Below are 21,354 nucleotides of genomic sequence, written 5' to 3' on the forward strand. Positions count from 1 at the left end.
TCCTGAAATTGACATGGTTCCATATAATACCAATCTTACAGTGGCCCTCAATACACTAGTCGAGAAAGCTCTTGTTGCTCCACTCTGTTAGGTAATAAATAAATAAATAAAACTACATAGTACAATATTAATTAAATAGTTATGTCTATATTTTAATATTTTTGGCATATATAAATAAATACAATTGTTTATCTGGCATATACAACACCTATACTACAGATAATACCAAAGAACATTAGACAATTAATTAATCTGATTGGAATGATTAAATTATGAAAGCCCTTATCCTAATCTTTTCATGCTCACTCGCGTTAGCCGTTTCTCCAGCCAAACATTTGTTGCTGTACTTTTCTGAAATATTTGAACGCAAACTTAATTTCATATCAGCTACAGGTCTCCTTGATAAATATCTTTGAACAAAAATCTGGAAAAAATTACACAGGTTTACTTTGTGAACAATTGGGCACTGGGTTTTACCTCTTCTATTGTTCTAATGCAGTTTAATTTACTGATATGTACATGTGTACATTCATCACAAAAGACTGATTGATTTTAACTAATACAAAATGTAAAATCAATACATTCACAAAATTGCGTTCAAGTGATAAAACATTCTTTGAAAATTCAACACAAATTTGATTTAAAAACAATTAAATAAACACTTGACAGATGTTTGGTTTAATTCTCATCTCTGAATAAAATTATTAAATTACACTTTTAAAATAACCATTACAATTTTAAAACAAGCAGCCTGTCGGCTGAGATAGCTCCGCTGTTAGCAATGCACATGGCAATTAAAGAACAGAAGATATCATTAGAAAATGAACAAATCTGAGAGAGGTCCACATGTAGTACCTATATGTATAATATATCAAAGCAATTGGACTTGCGGTTTTCAACAAGAAGTCGAAAATATCACTTTTTACCAAAAATTACAAAAATATTCATCAAAATTAGAGAATTAAAGATATCATCATGAAATGAACAAATCTGAGAGAGGTCCACATGTAGTACCGGTACCTATATATGTAATATCAAAGCAATTGGACTTGCGGTTTTCAACAAGAAGTCGAAAATATCACTTTTTACCAAAAATTACAAAAATATTCACCGAAATTAGAGAATTAAAGATATCATTACAAAATGAACAAATCTGAGAGAGGTGCACATGTAGTACCTATATATGTAATATCAAAGCAATTGGACTTGCGGTTTTCAACAAGAAGTCGAAAATATCACTTTTTACCAAAAATTACAAAAATATTCACCAAAATTAGAGAATTAAAGATATCATTACAAAATGAACAAATCTGAGAGAGGTCCACATGTAGTACCTATATATGTAATATCAAAGCAATTGGACTTGCGGTTTTCAACAAGAGGTCGAAAATATCACTTTTTACCAAAAATTACAAAAATATTCACCAAAATTAGAGAATTGAAGATATCATTACAAAATGAACAAATCTGAGAGAGGTCGACATGTAGTACCTGTATATGTAAATATCAAAGCAATTGGACTTGCGGTTTTCAACAAGAAGTCGAAAATATCACTTTTTACCAAAAATGACAAAAATATTCACCAAAATTAGAGAATTAAAGATATCATTACAAAATGAACAAATCTGAGAGAGGTCCACATGTAGTACCTATATATGTAATATCAAAGCAATTGCACTTGCGGTTTTCAACAAGAAGTCGAAAATATAACTTTTTACTAAAAATGACAAAAATATTCACCAAAATTAGAGAATTGAAGATATCATCATGAAATGAACAAATCTGAGAGAGGTCTACCCAAGGTACATATACACCAAGTATCAAAGCATTCAGGCTTGTAGTTTTCAAGAAGAAGTCGAAAAAGTAAAACATTGACACGGACGACGACGACGACGGACGACGACGACGACGGACAATCACTCATATGATAAGCTCCGCTCGACAAAGTCGACAGCGGAGCTAATAAAGAAGTGATTAACAGAGTACTGCCCTCTATGGCTAAAATTGGCAACAAAGTACCAGGTACATAATTATTTGATAACAGTATTTTTGTGATGTAAGCAACACATTATAATGCTGCCTAATTGATAAAATACAGGATTTTTGTTACATCTGCAAATTCACAATTTTTGTAAGTACTGAAATTGTGTAGTGTTTGCTGAAACCAGTCTCTCAACATCAGAACTGTGTTGAATCCGACACCATTGCAATGCTCCAGGCACGAGAAAACAGTGGCGATACAAAAATTATGATTTTTAACCATCCACGAAATGTTCAGTTAACATATGTACACTTATTTTGAATTGCCTATGGATCGCGGTAACTGTCAATTTTTGTAAATATTTATATATTTGTATACCATGCATGGAGTTGTGATGTGATTGGTCTAACTGTATTCAACTTTCCATTTTGAGTTTCTAATTATTAATTTATTTAGGCCAGACTTTTTTTATTCCTTGTTTCTCAAGTTTTCATAAAGCAAATTTTTTGAGGGCGTAAACAAAATAAAATATTTTTTTTTTTCTATTAGATTTGTGTGATTCTCAAAGAATTGTAAGCGAGATCAGAGAGAAGAAATGAAATTTTATTCCATATATAATCTTGTTTCTCATCTGCGCGAGACTTCGGTACTTTGATCATGATACTCCCACGAAAATGCAACTTGGATTTGTTATGCGGCGGGAGAAAAAAAATTAAGATGAAAATAATTTTTTTTAGTAATTTTTTGTACTTACAATACGGCGGCCGCGAGAAATTACGCTGAAATAAAATTTTATTTTTATTTCATATTCGGCTCCTGTATATTCGGAGGGTTCGCGAAACAAGGGATAATAAAAGTCTGGCCTTAATAATTTTTAAATAAACCGTGACCACATCCATGGGTAACCTGGAATAAGTGAAAAAATACCTGAATTGTGATTGATAAAACAATGTTAATAAATAAAACTAGACTATATACATCATTCAGCAAAATGAAATAAAAATTTTCCTGTAAAAAGGATATTTCTCGCCAAATTCATTCTGTGGTTTGTTCTCGGTGCCAGTTGTTTATTGTGGAATAACTATGGCAAGTCATTTTACAGTCCAGTCGGGTGCACGAAGAATGAAACATCCCCACCATTATTAGTTTTGAGAACAAATAAATATGAAGTGCTAAAGTGATAAAAACAATATTGCAATATGACAGTTTGTTGCCTCCTCACAGGCTTCAAACCATGGTCATCTTCCAGAGGTGGATAAGAAAATACTTGAATACGGTAGATGCATTAATGTGATAAAAACAATATTGCAATATGACAGTTTGTTGCCTCCTCACAGGCTTCAGACCATGGTCATCTTCCAGAGGTGGATAAGAAAATACTTGAATACGGTAGATGCATTAATGTGATAAAAACAATATTGCAATATGACAGTTTGTTGCCTCCTCACAGGCTTCAGACCATGGTCATCTTCCAGAGGTGGATAAGAAAATACTTGAATACGGTAGATGCATTAATGTGATAAAAACAATATTGCAATATGACAGTTTGTTGCATCCTCACAGGCTTCAGACCATACTGTAAATGCATTAATTATTCACTGGTTTTTAAATTTGATATTTTCGCAGATAAGTAAAATCCGCTAAATCAAATCTACCGGTATGTGTAAAGTTTGTGTACTTAAAATTTAGTTAAATCTCTAAAAACATAGAAATAGTGAAATTAAATACCAGTGAAAATAAATGGTTTTACAGTAAGTTGAAAGACTACATTTATGGCAGTGTTTGTAATACATGCTTGTTATTTTAAATATTATTAAAGTTGCAATCTCGATTAGTATTATATGCAGTACGCTCTTTCACCAAGAGAAATGATAAAATCAAACGGTATGGCAAGAAATTATTAAATATAGAAGTATTGCATGAAACTAACATGTACTTGACAGAAATAGTCGTGTTGTCTATAATCAATATATCAAACATTATTTTCTATACCTTTCATTTTTGTAATCACTTTAGACCTTGTTTTGCATTACTTTTAAAAGATGCTTCTCAATTTGACTTCTGGATTCTGTTTGTAGGGTACATGATTCTTGAAGCAGGTTCAAAAATTACTACTTTACTCTGTAATGTACAACAGCAACTGAATATAGAACCAATAGAGATTCAAAGCAAGGTTCTATGAACAAAGTTTAATCGAAAAGCACAAACACATAGCTATATTTATTTTCATTGACATACGTTAGAACAATTTGAGAAAATCTCAACACATGACTATTCCTGATAATATTAGATGACATTGCTCATGGACTGCACAAAACCTAAACCTATTATGATGTTTAAAGGGTTCATTGAGAGGTTTTCTGCAAATCATACAACATAGGAAGGCAACTTTAATTAGCAGCCATGTTGGAATCCCACCAAAAAATCTCCCCCATGGGAATAACATGATTTCATATTTACAGAGTTGACAGACAAATATCATATTTAAAGCAGAAAGATAACAAAACAGAAATAATTACGGTAATTACTGTATACCAAAGTTCTAATAGAGCAAATATGATATAAATTATACTATTATTATCATATTATTATTCTTATTATTACATTTCAAATCACATGATTGGCACTCAATACTAGCACCATAAAGAATGAAGTATAATTAGTAGCACAGATACTGTACACATTATAATGAAACATGTTGGGCTGATAAAGGCATACACAAAATGCATAAATCTCAGTTTGTGTCTTTGTTAAAGTTGTGTCAAGTGCGTTACAAGAGACAAATTTTGCGAGTTGGAAAATCAAGAAATATTGAGAAGATTTTACTGGGCTCAAGGATGTAGTAAAGTTTTAAGGTAATTTAATAGGTGAGATAAAATTAACATATAAACATACAGATTTGGTTAATAATTACCATAATATGTAAACACACACAAATTTAAACATTCAGGTGAATAGATTAGCTTCAACTTGGCATATTAAATGTCCATGTACTGCATCATTAAGACAGGCAGTCAGTTACTTTTGTGAAAATACATCAACGCAAATGTTGTTAATAAATTTAACAGTTTACAGTAAGCCAATTCACCATTGTGATTCGCTGTTATTTAAAATTGTACATCAGATTATTTACGACAGAGGTATATCACATTGGATTTACAAAGAAGTCCTGTCACTTTTAATATGTATCTGATAAGTATGTTTGAGGTTTGAAGAGAATTAGTCTAGGGGTGTTTGAGATACAGCTCTGGATGCATCCACACACACATACACTTCTTACTGTCGTTGTGACGACACACATTGGATTAACTTTTAATATAGTTGCGATATGAACTCAATTAAAACAAAGTGTATCCGGACCACTGGCTCCACTTCTACTTCCATACAAACACACACGCAGATGCACAAAGACTAAACCATAATGAACAACAACACATTGAAACAGAAATGTTGCTTTGAGTGATATTGATTTCACTCGTTACATCATTTCTATGTCACAAGATTGCTTCATCGTTTTTTCAGGTATGAAATCAAAAGTTCAACTGTACATGTGTACACCACTACAGATATCTAGACATTATTCCGTTGTATGAACTTTACAGAAAAACATAGAAGGACCTTGATACGATGTCCCCTTGCAAAGATATGTTTCAAACCCAATGTCATATACCTCTGGTAATATTGAACATCCTAAACTGTGATACAAAGTATGGAATATTCAAAGTGGTGTGCTTAACTGGACTTCAAATGACGCACAAGAGCACTAATGGCTTTGCGGGCCGTATCCTCAGACCAGTACACCAATACACCACCACTGTTGGACCACTTCTGTCCCGGTGTCCACTCAAGAACATCAGGCTTGTGATACAAAATATCAGAATTACTCAGAGGATCATTAGCGCTAAGTTTCATTGCCTTTTTCAAATCCAACATGCCTCCCCCCATTGACCGAATAACGGCATGTGGAGCACAGCAATCCCATTTAAAAGTTGTATTTCTATTTAGTATATACAGATCAGCAAACTTATCAGTAACACACAGAGCTTTGTAGCCAGCACCACTACCGTACTGAATGGTACCATTGGGTAGAGACACTACAGCTGATTTCACTGGTTGTTTTTCACTTGGACTTAATACTGTAAGTAGGTTCAGCCGTTTGTTATGTTTAGCATGGGTATCGGGATAGGAATTCCGTTGAACACCATTGTAGGCAACGCCCCAGACGTAACGTCCTCGCCATCTGAAAAATGCAAAATTTTACATCTTAAATGGAAAAAAAATCCACTTTTTGAAATTTTTTTAGTGTTCAGAAATGATACACATTTGCCAATGATTTATTTCTCATGATGAATTAGTTCAATATCATTTTTTCTGACAAAACTATGGTGAAACATGTGACTCATACTATATAAAAGTCCAACCTGACCTAAATGCAAATCACACCAATACGCACAGTCCCTCTATCCCCGGTCTGGAAACGGCTATTGTCCAAGATGTGAATTACCCCAGTGTTCGAACAGCTCGGGGTATGGCTTTTCACGTAGCATAGTCTCTTGACAGCAGAGCATTTTATTGAAATGATCGATTCATTGTTCCCTGCATATTCTGTGTTTTTACAACCGAAAAATCCATCGATTTTGATACTTTATATATATTCTGAAGCTAAACACAATTCTTTAGCTGGCAAGTTTTTCTATAGTGGCATATTGACTTATTATTTGTGAATATTGTACATAAATTTTTGAGGTACTCCATCAGGGATCGCAACTGGAAACACTTCTAACAACCTTTATCGGCCAGCCCCTTTTATTCGTCATGTATTTTAGAAAGATAAACATTTTTTTCATTTATTGGATAGCTTAAACCTATATGTAGTTGTATGTACATATCATATTTATTTAGGTATTCACCTTTTCTGGGTTTTTTTCGCGAGATGGCCTCTCGCCGATTCATTGCCATTCGAATTTTCGTGTCATTATTTTTATTTTCAAGCATATATTTAAAATGTAGTTTACAATTCTGGTGACATCATGTCTCTAAGAATAATATCCTGCAGTATCAATTCTTTAGCACTGCCAGGAATTGAGTAGGGTGACTTTTTATTGCCCTGATTAGAATTAATTCACGGGCGCCATTTTGTTTTTGTTTTACTAAACTTACTTGACGTGTTGCCAGTGTTTTATAGTAGGAAAACAGCTTTCAACCATAATATTTGTTTTTCATAAGAGTAGATATGTACATTTACTTTTTGGTGATGTGGTTTTTCTCTCAGATGTTTGTATTTTGATAAATCATGGTAATATGTTCTGTTCTGTTTGCAGTTTGAGATTGCAGTGCTTAAGTTAGTGTACACTCAGCTTCCTGGCTACTTGTTCAAGGTGTGAATGGTTTATTTACCCACAACCAGCTCTGGGACAACAGACTGCCAAACGTTTCCAGACCGGGATAGAGGGACTGTGTCATAAGCAAATTAAAGCATGTCCCATATGCAAATCACAGCCTCAATCACACGCAGAATGCAAATCCCACATATATGCAAATCACAGCCTCAATCTCACCCATATGCAAATCACAGTCTCTATCATTCTCCCAGGCATAGTTCTATTACGAATATATCTCTGCCACCACGCAATCTTATGCTTATCGTTGATTGGTCGATGCGTCACAGTGGTACTACTTTCAAAGACGCTCACCAAAACATTGCCATGCAAGTGTTCGATTTTCAAACCTGACGAATGTGTACATGTTGTTTGCATACACTGGCCGTTTTCAAAGTTAGAAGCTTTTTTTTTTTTTTCTGTAGCACAAACGATGTGACAGTAGAACGATTTAGCCATCAATAGCCCTAAGTGCAATCATTTCTTTATATTTCTTTGTCTGGCAATCGACAGGACGGTCAGTTTGATGAATCGAGTAACACCTTGGTAACCGTTGTTCCGTGATGAAATTATTTTCTTTTGTAAATTATAACTTTTCACCCTTGACAGTGCAATTACGAAAAAATCGTTATCAGCAAATCACAGTCTCAATCTCACCCATATGCAAATCACGGCTTTGATCACATCAATATGCAAATAACTGCCTCAATCACACCCATAATGGAAATCTCACATATACGCAAATCGCAGCCTCAATCTTACCCATATAAATATCATAGCTTTGATCACATCTATATGCACATACATGTAACTGCCTCAATCTCAGCCATATGCAAATCAGTCTCAATCTCACCCATATGCAAATCACAGCCTCAATCTCACCCATATGCAAATCACAGCCTCAATCTCACCCATATAAATATCATAGCTTTGATCACATCAATATGCAAATAACTGCCTCAATCTCAGCCATATGCAACTCACAGCCTCAATCTCACCCATAATGCAAATCACAGCCTCAATCTCACCCATAATGCAAATCACAGCCCCAATCTCACCCATAATGCAAATTTCACATATATTCAAATCAAACCTGTATGCTAACCGCACCCATATGCAAATCACATCCTAATATGTATAAAGAAAGTTGAAAACTTACTTTAAAGTGGTGGAATCATAAAACTGGAATGGTTGGTTGATAACACCAATAACTGGTAACCCTGTAGTCATATCATACACACCAATAAGTACAGTGACACACTGTAAACCTTCTGCATATATACCATTGACATCTACAGCATCAGATACACCTTTAATATATTCTGCAGTGGAATCTGAAATATATAATCAAAGAAAGCTTAGAAAGAACTCCTGTGTGCTGAGAGTATTGGAGACACATTAAAAATTAATTCAAAATTACTTGAACTTGATATATTGATGGAAACGCAGAAAACTAATTATGCAAATAAGGTAACTAATATGAACAGATTTAAGTGTAAAACTAATGAGGTCTGCACAATGTACCAAGTTTCATTGAAACGTGATTAGAACCAAAAAATTATTAATTATTATGCTAATTAGAGAATTAATATAAACAGATTTTAACCCAAAATTAATCAGGCTGTCAGATGTCCTAGAGCATTTATGTACCAAGTTTTACTCAAATGTGATGATCAATACTTGAGATATCAGTATTAATAAATTATGTTAATTAGGTGATTAAGAAGCATAAATATTTACCAAAAACTAATATGGTGTATAGTCCTAGGTTCATTGAAATGTGATGGGTACCCTTTAAAAGTTTCATTAAAATCCAATGAGTGGTTTTTTAGACAGTGCAACAGCCATAAAACAGCAAAAAAATTAACTATGTAATTATGCAAATTAGGTAATTAATATGCACAATTATTTATCCCAAAATTAATCAGGGTTCTGCATAGTCCTAGAAGATCTATGTCGCAAGTCTCATTGAAATGTGATGATTAGTACCTGAGATACATTTGTATCAGGTGAAAATTTACTAATTATGCTAATAAGGCGATTAATATGCACAAATATTTACCCCAAAACTGATTAGGGGTCTGCACAGTCCTCAAGTAACTATGTACCAAATTTCATTGAAACGTGATCATTACTACTTGAAATATCAAAAGATGAAAATTAATTAATTATGCAAATTAGGTAATTAATATGTACTGATATTACCCTAAAAACTATCAGGTCTGTGCAGTGTCATATGACATCTATGTAAGTTTAATTGAAATGTGATGATTAGTACTTGAGATATCAGTGGAATTCAAAGCCGGAAATTGATTAATCATTATGCAAATTAGGTAATTAATATAAACAGGTCTTTACCCAAAACTAATCAAATCTGCGCATTAGTTCAGAGTATCCATGTGCCAAGTTTCATCGAAATCCAATGAGTGGTTCTTCAAATATCAGTGGAACAGTCATGGAACAGCTTCAAATCAGTTAATTATTATGCAAATTAGGTAATTAATATTCATAGATCTTTACCCAAAACTAATCAAATCTGCGCACTAGTTCAGAGCATCCATGTGCCAAGTTTCATCAAAATCCAATGAATGGTTCTTCAGATATCAGTAGAACAGTCATGGAACAGCTAAAAATCAGCTAATTATCATGCAAATTAGGTAATTAATATTCATGAATTTTTACCAAAACCAAATCAACTCTTCGCATTATCTCAGAGCATCTATGTACCAAGTTTCACCAAAATTTGATTAGTGGTTTTTGAGATAACGGTGGAACAAAAAAAGTGACATACATACATACATACAGACATACATACATACAGACATACAGACAGGGTAACTGCAAAGACTCCCTTTTGTGCTTCGCACACGGAAGTCAAAAACATCCTTCACCATGTAGGGGTCATTATGCTGTGTCATCTGAAAACAGATTTTTATTTTTTATTTGAAGGTCATTAACAACTCACCATAAGCGACACCAAAAGGTCATTGACCCCATTTATACCATAATAAACATCAATCTAATGTAGATATAGGCTCCATTTTTTTTTTAAATTCTATATTTCTTTTATTGTTGTTTTTATTTTCTTGTTTCTTCTTCTTAGTCATTAAGTATTTTTATATCATATCTTGTCACCTTCACTAAGAGATGTGATATAAAAAAAACTTAATAATGGGAAGTGAAAAAAAGTTGTATGTATTTTGGCTATTTTTAAATTCAAAATCTCTACCAGCATAGGGCATAAAGACCAACATTTATAATGTGAAAAATTCAGATTACATCTCAACCACACCTAATCTTAACTAAAATAGTTTATAAAATTGTTATTCTAAATTTAAATTTAACACAAATATCTTTAATGTGGGGACCAGCCAAAAGTCAACCACAGTATAACGCGTGGTATCGCAATGTACAACATGAAATTGGAAGAGAAAATAATCGGGCTGAATTATAAACTATATGATAGAATATGTTAATTATTTCAATTACCGGTAACAATTTTCCCTATCGATCCTATATGTTCAGTATCAAAGAATACTTAAAAAAATTGACCATTTTCTGTTCACATGCGAGATCTTGTGTTATCCATGAAATCACCATAGAAACAGGACAAACAGAGGTTGTAGTGGAGTCAAAACATTGCATGGATTCAACAAATATGAAAATATTGTTTTGGCTATTTCCAAACTCAGTAATGTGCTATACACAATCGATAATGACAATTTAGATGAAGTATAAATATCTTGGATACCTTATTCCTCTCTGAAAGATAGGAATTTCAATATTAAACTATAAAAAAAGAGAAATTCAATTTCAAAGTCAAACCGGTTATTGCGGCAGAAGCTCAAACCGCGTCTTTCAGGCATTATGTGAGATCTCACAGTGAACAGAAAATTAGAATCAGACCACCCTGTTATAGAGATACAAATGGACATTAAGACTGGTTTCTGCACAACACAAGGTAAGATATTTGCATAATTATGAGATAATTTTTTACTAAGTAAAGTAAAAACTATGGTAACATTTTTTCCTCACAAATGCCAGTAAACCAGCAAATTCTGAAAAATTTGAGTTGTGAAAATTAAACAGATTTCAGCAATACATTTAGAATAATAATTACCGTAAAATTCATATTTGTAGCCACGGCCTAAATTAAACATAGTTGAACTCTGGTGACTTTGCCCTTTGTTATATAATATAATTCCCTGTATCATAGTTTGATTCAATATAAATATGCATTGTCATAATTAATTTTGAATACAAACAAGTTTTGGGGTTGAACCAACAGTGGGGAATCAGTCTACCGAATGTCCTTAAAAGATGTAAATATCTTACAAAAACATTGGTGCCTTATTTGTTTAATTATTTTAAGGGACATAATTTCCAGCTTTATTCAAAGTAATTCAGATATTTTAGTATAAAAACAAATGTCTCATTGCAAAAAAAAAAGTGCTGCATTTAGATGTGAATAGATTCATAAAACATGCAAGATAACAGAAAATTTTAGCTGGCTTTAGTCCAAGTATTTTGTACAGGTGTCTGTCAAAAATTAATGATTTACTGAGACAAATATGAACTGCCTCATTGTGTGACTACTGTATTATATGAAAAGTAAAAAAAACACCCTTTATGAATAGCTATCATGTTGCAAGCTCTGCTTTGTATGCAAATCAACTTAAATAGTTAGTTGGTGTTCAGTGGAGGGAGAAGTCAACAGTACTGTTGCCTCCTGAGAATCTACATCTTCAAACACTGCAATCTTTGAAGTGTGTTTTTTAAACTAGTATTATAAAAACTCTATCATTCTGTTCTAATAGCTGAAACATATTCCTGTGAGTTTTCATTTGTCGAATGAACTGTTTGTCAAATACAGAATACATATATTTTAGAATAGTTTTCTTTTTAAAATGTGGATGAAATATTTTGCTTTTAATGTATTTTTTATGTATTGTTTTTGATTTGATAACTTTGAACTAAACATATTTTCTATTAGCTTCAGATCTTGATCAAAGTTAGGCACCCAGTTCATAGGAGTGCTTATATTGATTTTCTGACATCTTGTTTTCTGTAAAGATTTTATTGGTAGGTTTGCAAATGTGTATCAGACTGTGCAATCTCTCCATGAGTTGGTTTTGCAACCCAGTATGGGATTCTGAGATACATTACCAAGGATATTATTACAAGATAAATCATTTGCTTCATTGAACACATACAACAATGCATATTTCCACTGAGATCAGTGACCTTTGATGTGTATCACCAGTGATCAGTCAAGTAGAAACAGTCAAAATATTTTATCAGATTTTCTCAATTTTTGCATGATATTTTCATACAGGACATCTGTTGTTCAAACTCAGGGAAGACTTTATACTGATGAATAAGGTGACCAAGTTTGATAAAGTTTGGAATAGAATTAGTAAAGTTATTATGCACACAATAACAATTATTAACGACGACGACGACAACAACGACAACGCCGGACAAAATTTGTCCCTTAATATACCTTTCCCTTCCATCTTTGATGGTACGGGCAAGGTAAAAAGTGAAACTCTGCCTTTCTAGTTAAATTACTAAAACTTGGGGTGCGGCTTCTATTGCAAACAATTGGCTGAATCTAAAATAACATGGTGCTGGGATATGCAAATTAGACATGTCAAGGGTTAATGAGATGCACGCAATACTTCAGGCGCATAAACAATGGGGCACCACGGGGCAAAAAAAAATATCACACACATTCGAATAAACAAAAACATACATCATATCTTTTTGTAAACGGTATACTCTTTTGGGAGGATGTGGTGGCCCTGAAAAGGGCCGTTGGTTTTGTGTATGAAAGTTTCTACACGATGTCACGGCAAGAAAATCTTTGTCGTGAATGAAGAATACATCAGCAATCTCTTCACCAAGCTCTTCATCTGTCTCAAGATCTTCATAAACCAGGTTATTTTCAGTGCCATCAACAGCGTTAGATATACCAGTCTTTTTGAAAGACTTTATGACAGTTTGAGACGGAACTTTATCCCATAATGCGACGACCCATTCCACTACAGTCTGCTTAGTTGGGGCTTTGCGCTTTCCATTCGTCCCATTGGGCATGCATGTGACCTTTTAGTGGTTTATTTACGCCAACAGACAGAAGAAGGGACATCAAACCATCAACTTGAAACCCTGAAATAAACCATCGCAACTGAGCAAACAATATAAACACTTACCAATAGGATCAATCCAGACAGCCAATGAACTAACTTCAATATCTAGATTACAACTCTGCACTTTTTCATCTTCCACATGTTGTATGTCTTCATGTATCACAGAAGCCAGTATATCAGCCGCTGCAGTGTTACCATCCAATGCAATTGATAGAAGAGTTGATGTTTCTTCTTTGGTAGCTTTCACCCCTACAGTAATGGTTTCACCCAATGTATTGGTAAATGTGTTATCTTCCTCACCATATATGTGATCTCGCATGCTTGGAAACTGAAAAACATGATGAATGAACGGATGGAAGGACAGATGGACAAACAATATTTGTTTAACGTTTCCAGCCATTGAATGTCACTGTATACCTCTCCCGAATTTTGATGTGAACCAATTGCACAAAAATGAAAATATATATAGTACCGACACCATTTTCCACAAAAAACATAATCCATGTTCGGGACTATGTGATACTCTAATAAGACTGTGTAGCCACTGATCTTCCTAATATAAGTTTATAGCAATGTGATGCCATGCTGAACACAAACAAGCGGACAGACAGATTCTCACCGACTCTGATGATATAGAGATTGGATATTACATTGAGCTGTCAAGATGCTCAATAAAAAAAAAATTGATGTAAAATGCATGGCAGATTTCTGATTAACACATATAGAGGCTGCCATTTTCCCTGTTATTTTAGTTTTTCAAAGTATTCTGTGCGGATTTGTTTTGAAATCTAACAGACCCCTGCGTTTTTAATGGTTAATCGCTTATACACAGTATATCATTTATATTAGACAACCTAATTGATAATTATTGGATTTACTAATTTATTGATTGAGTATTTATTGATCCCTGACTGAATTATACTAAATCTAAAAGTTATTGAGCGATAAATAAGATTACCTTAGTTCCAATTTCATGTCTGACCATCTCTTGAATCAATACATCTGCCAAGGTCTTGAAATCCTGTATGAATCGTTTATTCTTCGCCTCACCAGTTTTCTCTTCAACCAAGAGCTCAAATAATGTCTGTTCCGACCGAATCGCCCGGGCTAGATTGGCAGACTTTTCGGACACCGCGACGAGAGACCTGAGAAAATCTGCCATGTTGCAGTCGTTCTAAAATACTTCTCTAGAACCCAGTCTGCTGACGAAGAAATGAACAGTATAAATATTTTATGTTTTGGAGAGGTAATTTGATATGAATTTCTTAGAAAGGAAAACTGCCACAAGGAATTTGTTTCAATGACGACATATCAATCACACAGAAAAAACTAGATACACTAGATAGAATTTTATTACAGCCATGTTAAAAAAGTACATTCCACTTTCAACTGAGGGACCATGGGATAGAAGGGATTGATGGGGTAGACAATTGCAGAGTATTTTTTTTTTAAGAAGCACTACCTTGGTGTCAGCTTTGATTACCGTTTTTTTCAGTATTATTTATTCATATTTAATTTTTTGTATGTATGTGTGCGTATGGTAAGAGTATTAGTTTATATCCCTCTGTCATTACCAGCCATCCACCCACCTAAAGAATGGAATAGCCCATCACTAAGTATTCTGGGTAGGTGCATTAAAGCTTAACAACACTCATGATATAATGGCAGTCAGACTTCTGTCGTGATGAATTACGCTGACTTGCAATTACCCAAGTAATTGATGTCTTGAAAATTGATGAAGTGTGTATTTGTAAAAATGTATTTGCAGAGAAATTGTTAAACATTCAATATTCTCTTTTATCATTACATGTTAAAACACTGCATATTGAGTTTGAAGAAGATTTGAAGATGTTTGTTTTCAGCCTGTTAATATTATAAAATAACATTTGATGAACATGCTAAAACCATTATAGAATTATCTGTATAAGGATTAATTATTAACTTGATTTTATTTTCGCTTATTTCACTGATAGCCAAACTAAAATCTCGTGAACATAAAAAGGTTAACCACAGAATGTACCTCTTACTTCTCAAAACATAGTCACTGAGAATTGTCCCAGCAACACCAAAAATTCAAGTTGGTAACTATTTTTCCATTTATTAGTAAAGCAAAGTTTGCTGTGCAAGAATCGATCAGTGAAATAAAATCCCGAAAAAATTCTTTTTTTATTGTACTGTAAAGTACTTTATTTATTTGTTAGGGGAATTATTTTTTCAATGAAAAGACATTTTGGTTGTTTTGTATGAAGTTTATTTTCACTGATTTGTGGTGAGTTGAAAAAATACACTGGATTTTATATTCACTGATTCATTCCTTCAATGTGTAATAAATTCCTACTGTGTGTAATAAATCTACAGTATTTTATATTCAAAAAAATAAAATTCAAAAAAATAAGCCCAAATGCCTTTTAGTGAAAATTAATTCCAGCCAAAATAAAGTAATTTACATTATAAAACGTATATTGTATTTACTCTATTAGTAGTACTTGTGCATATGTAAATTGTAGAGATGTTCCTACGAGTCAAAATAAGAAATATAATTCAACAATTCAGTACACAGCAAATGCAATTGTTGGTTCATATGTAAATCTAATAAAGCAAATTTGATATATAACACATAGAGAAAATGCAATAATGTAGGAAAGGGAGATTTACAAGTGAGCCACTGCGAAACTAACATCGTAACGTATTTAATAGCAGCATAGCCAGCTCATTAGTAATGTAGCTTTCTGAATGAATGTTGACATTGCAGCAACCTGATAGACAAATAGGTTAAGAGCCTCAGAGAATATATGGAAAATAGGAGGAGAAAAAAAACAAATTAATTGGAAATAGTTTCTATTCTTGTTTGGTTTTCAAGCAACAGCTGTCAAAAATACACAGTAAGATACCCGGTAGTTAAAATGTATTGTAGACATGGTCTGATTAATAGCATATTATATATACCTGTATCATATTATTATACAACTCGTAGCATATGTGCTTATGTAAAAACCAGGTGTTTTTAAGGTCAACATAAAATAATGTATCAACAATTCAGTATACAACACAGGGGCGGATTCAGAATTGTATTTTACTTAGTTCGGTTCTATACATGTAAGAAAAAAAAAATATATAAATCTTTTCATTTTCATACTCCCCTGCAATAAATGCAATTGTAAGATTATATACACTTCTACATTGTATTGTCGATGTGCTTCTAATAGAGTAAATATGGTATTTTTAGGAGCATAGTTTTTTTGTGTCTTCCACTACAACTTAATTGTTCAGGTTTGCATAATATTCAGTATGTAAATAAGTTAAACATGGTCACCACTTCCACAGAAAAACAATTTATAGATGAATCAAATAATATTACTATCATTATGATTCAAATATAATAGATAGATAAATAGATATTTTATTCAATGCAAAATTTAATATTAACAAAAATAAACTAAACTAAACTTAGAAATAATTTAAAATAAATACATTTTCCCAAGCCATTGACAACGAAGCTATCTTTGGTGCCTGGCAAGCAAATTTCTTAAGATTGATAACTTGCAAATGTTGTCATCATAAATTACTAATTGAGCAAATTTAGTATGAGTATGTACAATTGACTATTTTTACATGTGAGTAAGACATGAAATTCATCACCAATAGCCTGTTCATTACACAATATAATTCAGTGATTGAAATATACATGGCGTGCACATCAGGTAACATCAGCTGAAAAACAACATGCATTGTGCCACAAAGTATTTCACAAACCCTGAGGGATCCAATATCTAGCATTTTACTTTGGCATAGTCAATTGATTTTTTTTTTCTCACACTAGACTTGACATGATTGATTATTCGTGTGCAACACTTGTCATTCTTTTGGATTCTAATTGTTAGGATATCGGCATGGTGATAATTTCAAATCAGTCATTGTGAATGAGTTCAAGTCAATAATTTTAGTTTCATTTTTGGAATCAATATAAAATCACAGAGATTGTGAGTTTAAAAGTGAAGGTACAACACATGTAGTCACTTTATTTGGTTGATTTCAGAGAAAGACAGCCAGTAGGATATGATCTCAAAAAAATAAATATATAGTGCACCTACAACCTATATGTAATACTATATTTGCTCTATTGACCTCTTCTGAGTTCCCTCAAATGTGCTATTATGTTGTACAAATGTATAATTTCACTGCAAATGCGCATGTATCAAGTCTAATTATGATCGAGGTCAAAAATCAATGCGACGGCTACAATTTATATATGTGAATTAACTTCGCAATTGCTTAAAAACTAGTTCATTTGACAAACTTTGCACAATCTGTTTAAACATAAATGTGTACAGTGTCATACTTTAATTATTATCAGATGAAAAAAATAGAAAAATATTAGCAATCATGACATGCCATGCTTACCAATCTACAGAAACAGCGTATAGTTAACAGGTGTTAATATTCCAGTAGCAGTTAAAATAAAGTATTTGTGTATATATTTTCAGGCCTTGAATGATAATAGTTCTGTCAAGTATGTTTACAAAGAACTCTAAAATCTGCAGTTAGTAATGCAAAAGCTTACGTGCTATTGGCCACTGAAAAGATAAATTGTTTTATGTTTTTAAAATATCACAATTTCTCTATTAGTAGCACATGTGCTGACATAAATAAAAAAAAAATGTCTGGTTACAAAACTTTCTGTAACAAACTACCTTGTCAGCTTTTAGTAGCACACTCCTACCCAAACTTTGCAAATGTGCATTTCAATATCTAATTTTGGGCAATTGCTGCAATTGGAAGTCTAAATGTTAAACCACAGAATTTGCAGCTGAATGATGCTGAACAGTTGTGTGCTTAAAACCACAGAAAAATAAAACCGACGTGACCACCAATTGAACAATTTACAATATAAAATATTATTTGTTGTCTATACCAAGTTTGAATAAAATTAGTTCAGGCATGCCCAGAATCCGGTTAATGACATGTTCAAATTTTTTGATTTCTGTTTTTCTGGACAAAAACGACTGCCAGTCAGTCATAAAATTCATAAGAATGAAAACAACGAAAAGGAACATTCATACCATAATTATGCCTGGTATATGTACTAAATACAAATAGAATCAATGAAAGAGTGTCTGAGAGGTGTCTACACTACATTTCATTGAAAGTCCATTTTGTCAAATGACCATTTCATCAAAACTCAAAATTATTGTTATTTAAGTTTTACACAATGTGGTACAAATTAATGGAATCATTGCTCACAATTGCCTGTGGTATAGGAGAAATGATTTTCAAAGACCCAAAGTAAGAAAACCACAGCTTTTATCAGGTTGTTGATAGCACATGATTTACTGCAAATTATGTTCCAAATATGGTGTTTGTCTGGTGTCCTTGAACACTTATCGGTTTCCCCATAGACAGTCACGGTACTGAGACAGGAAGTATGTCACAAAGAATTGTATACAGTGTCTTTGGGTAAATGAATGACACCTATGGATGTGTGAATTAACTCTGGTGAAACACACTATTATACTTTTTTAACATCAACAAACCACCAAATATTGATGACATTGAACCTCTTATTTTTTTACAATACAATAAATGCACAGCAAAATGGTATCAATTTATAACTACTAGATATAAGAGAGTTATCAACATTAAAGTCTAAAGATCACCATTACCTTTCAACAAAACAAACTTTTGATGTAATTTAATCTGAATGATGAGTGACCTACTAGAAAACTGGCTTTTCGTTCTTGCAGATCCCCAAACATCATTTTTTTTTTTTTACACAACTGGCAATTACACATGGTATTTCCTTAAATTCATACAACATTTTCTGGTATTTTAATACTTGAATAACAATATATTCAAGTTTCAACAAAATAGTCATTCAACAAAATGTCTGAGAAAGGGTAGGAAGCACTGAAAATAAAAAAAAAAATAAAAATGGCCACTGAACACTGAATAAAATCATACAGAAGTTTCAGCAACAAAATATCAAAAAATGATTTAAACTCTGAATAATGAGTAAATTTCATAATATATCAGCAGTAACTATCCACAAGGGTAGACTGGCATTTATCTGAGGTAAATTTTGTGTATTCTTGTTTGTTGGGTTATTTACACAAAGAATAAAAATTGAAGATATAAATCACTCATTTGCAATTTTATCTATAGCAGAGAGCTTCAAAAGATTATATCACCCTATGACAAGAACCTGGTTCATGCAATAATTTCAGAGATATAATGATTTGTTGAATAACTGAAGGGGTGCTGGACATCTCGACCCATTTTTCATTGGACATCTCGACCCAAGACCCCTAGACATCTCGACCCACCTATTTCAGACGACCCGTCGTCTCAACCCAATCCCAACAGCGTCGTACTTTTCCCAGTGCGCCTAGACCACAGTGTTTGTTTCACTGATTTATTATTTTTTGCTGCTTTTGCTGTTCACTTCACAGCACGCGACCCCTGAAAGTGACGTCATTTTTGAATTGATCCATTGCGCTTAATGGGTGATAAGTTATTCTTCAAGGAGGTGACACCGAAACGTGTTGCCACTAATATTGACACGTAACAAAGGGCGTGAAATGGCGTTAACAAACTACTACAGTAGTATTTGTTTTTATCTTGTAGACATGCAGACTTATATTTGAAGCACCGCGTGTGTTATTCAAGATTGGCTAAATATTAAATCAATTCGATCATGTTCCCTGTGTTCAATGTTTCAAATCAATACATGTAGATGTCGTTCATTCAAACACAGCATTCATATACAGCACAATACACAGGATCGCGAGAATTTTATATTTTTTCGAAGGGCAACATTATCAACGTTCAACTAGATAGAGGTTCGCGTCGATGCGGTGGGTCGAGCTGCCCAGGGTGTCTGGGTCGAGATGTCCAATTTGGGTCGAGGTGTCTTGGGTCGAGAAATTGTTGGGTCGAGATGTCTATAAATCAACTGAAGCACTGACTATTTTTAATGATGGAACTCTTGATAATGTGTTGCTCTTTCTTTTTCAAGCCAAATAGAATTATGTACAAATATATGTTATCGACAAATGTTATCAACCTACTTGACACAACAACATTTGTTATACACAGTATAGCCTGATTTCTTTATCGTTTGACATTACATAATAACTTCTTCATTACATAACTTCTGGTAGTATTAATAATTTTATGTTGATTACATATTATTGTGGCTAATTTTGGACAAAACAGTTCTAGCAAAAGATTGTCCGAGTATATTGCCATAATTTGTCATTTAAATACAATCTCATCTGAAAATAATGCCTATTTATATTAAAATAGCCTTGAAAAACAATTTTTCATTTAATATTGAATATTAATTACTTTTCACAAATAGTAATGATTATATTAGCGTAATGAATGGACATTTTATTTTTAGTTTGAGAAAAAGCGTTAATCTAATAAAAAAACGAATAAGAAAAAAAAAAAAAAAAAAAAAAAAACTAGTAATATGTGTTAGTTGTCTTTTATACGCTCCAGAAATGGAGTGTTCATGCAACCACAGATCTCCAGGAAAACGAGCAATGTAAACAACCGTAAATGACACCAATTTCACTACTAACAATCGACTACCTAATGATAAAATAGCAATTACCTTATGGCGAGAGATGGCGATCCTTGAAGAGCTCTTAGAGCTGACTCCCCCCCTCGTCTGTGTTTGCTCAATTACTATTCATGTTTGATCATTTGATTTTAAATAGGATCAGGCAGTAATTACAATTTTAGATTTTCAAACAATCCAGCTTGTGTAAATACGCCTGTGTACTACGTCATCAGGTTCTGCGTGCCTGACCCGGAAGTACAACCAGTTAGTGACCCCACGTGA

General features: G+C 33.0%; 1 protein-coding gene across 1 annotated transcript; it reads right to left on the minus strand.

The window, feature by feature from the left end:
* Window positions 1-131: 131 nt before the first annotated feature.
* Window positions 132-21,354, minus strand: LOC100373112 (inositol polyphosphate 1-phosphatase-like). Its single transcript, XM_002733840.3, has 5 exons — window positions 21,124-21,354; window positions 14,467-14,707; window positions 13,572-13,836; window positions 8,519-8,693; window positions 132-6,221 (listed from the first exon to the last, which is right to left on the minus strand). Exons 2-5 carry the CDS (start codon window positions 14,668-14,670, stop codon window positions 5,714-5,716), a joined length of 1,152 nt encoding a protein of 383 aa, XP_002733886.1. The 5' UTR covers window positions 14,671-14,707; window positions 21,124-21,354; the 3' UTR covers window positions 132-5,713.

The sequence above is a fragment of the Saccoglossus kowalevskii genome, chromosome 7, assembly GCF_978046115.1.
Source record: "Saccoglossus kowalevskii chromosome 7, keSacKowa6.1, whole genome shotgun sequence".
Lineage (NCBI taxonomy): Eukaryota > Metazoa > Hemichordata > Enteropneusta > Harrimaniidae > Saccoglossus > Saccoglossus kowalevskii.

Bases quoted from the DNA above. Each gene is read 5' to 3' on its own strand.
- LOC100373112 (XM_002733840.3), bottom strand. From the start codon at position 14,670: ATGGCAGATTTTCTCAGGTCTCTCGTCGCGGTGTCCGAAAAGTCTGCC. The intron at 13,837-14,466 runs GTAATCTTATTT...CATGTTTTTCAG, and splicing joins GACATGAAATTGGAACTAAG to TTTCCAAGCATGCGAGATCA. The intron at 6,222-8,518 runs GTAAGTTTTCAA...TGCATTTTTCAG, and splicing joins TATGATTCCACCACTTTAAA to ATGGCGAGGACGTTACGTCT.